The following is a 903-nucleotide window of genomic DNA, read 5'->3' as shown; positions in this document are numbered from 1 at the left end:
AGCCCTGCCAAAAGCTGCCACAGAAGATCCTCAGTCTCTCTCTCTCTCTCTCTCTCTCTCTCCCCGTGTGAAACTTGGAGGGAAACTCAAACAGAGATGCAAACTTCAGCAGCCGGAGCCAGCCAGGAAGCCCTGCTATAGCGAGGCGTGGCAGGGTGGGTGCCCTCAGCACCGACAGGGGCCCCCGGGGAACCTGAGCAGTTGTGCACTCACCACAGTGAAATCACGGGATGAGCAGTTCTCGCCGCTGAAGTTGCAGCTCTTGAGCATGTCATCGAGCTGGTGGCCGGTGCGGTTGACGATGTCGGCCATGTCGGGGTCAGGGTAGAGCAGGTCTGTGGCCTTGTGGCCGTCCCGGTCCTTGGGGGGCAGCCCAGTCATGTTGGCCAAGTGGAAGATGTCAGCGTCGGTGAGCGCCGAGTGGCGGTAGCGGTTGATGTTGCAGATGGTGATGGCAGGGAAGACCATCTCACGGATGGCTTCCTCATCTAGGGCCATGACGTGGGGGTGCTCCAGGTAGAGCAGCGCTGATTTGGCCGCCTGGTAGAGGAAGAAGGCGAGCGAGGCCAGGAAGGCAAACGCCCAGAGGGTCTGCCGCACGCCCAGCTGCCCCGACCGGCAGATGTGTCCCAGGCCGTGCAGAGTGCTGGTGCTGGCAAATGCGGCCAGGTCCCGGGAACGGGGACGGGCAGGCTCCTCGATCAGGCTCTCCTTATCCCCTTCTTCTTTCTCCTTCTGCTTCTCATCCTCCTCGGCAAATTTGATTTTACACACGATCTCAATCGGCATCTGCCCCGCACGGCTGGTGTGCCCAGCCAACGAGCTGCCCCTCAGCACGGGCACTGGCCGAGAGCCCGGCCAGGAGCCAGGAGGGGGCTCAGGTCCCCCCCAAGCCCCAGCCAC

At 62.5% G+C, this 903-nt stretch overlaps 1 protein-coding gene across 1 annotated transcript; it reads right to left on the bottom strand.

Moving 5' to 3' along the window:
* Positions 1–213: 213 nt before the first annotated feature.
* On the bottom strand, positions 214–789 carry LOC103776480 (acid-sensing ion channel 4-like; the record flags this gene model as incomplete). The annotated part of the gene is made up of 1 exon (XM_008943991.1): positions 214–789. A coding segment is annotated over exon 1 (576 nt), but the record flags the coding sequence as incomplete, so codon positions are not given.
* Positions 790–903: the final 114 nt, after the last annotated feature.

This window comes from Merops nubicus, unplaced genomic scaffold, assembly GCF_000691845.1.
Source record: "Merops nubicus isolate BGI_N331 unplaced genomic scaffold, ASM69184v1 scaffold26077, whole genome shotgun sequence".
Lineage (NCBI taxonomy): Eukaryota > Metazoa > Chordata > Aves > Coraciiformes > Meropidae > Merops > Merops nubicus.
This window is presented reverse-complemented; position numbering and strand designations above follow the sequence as displayed.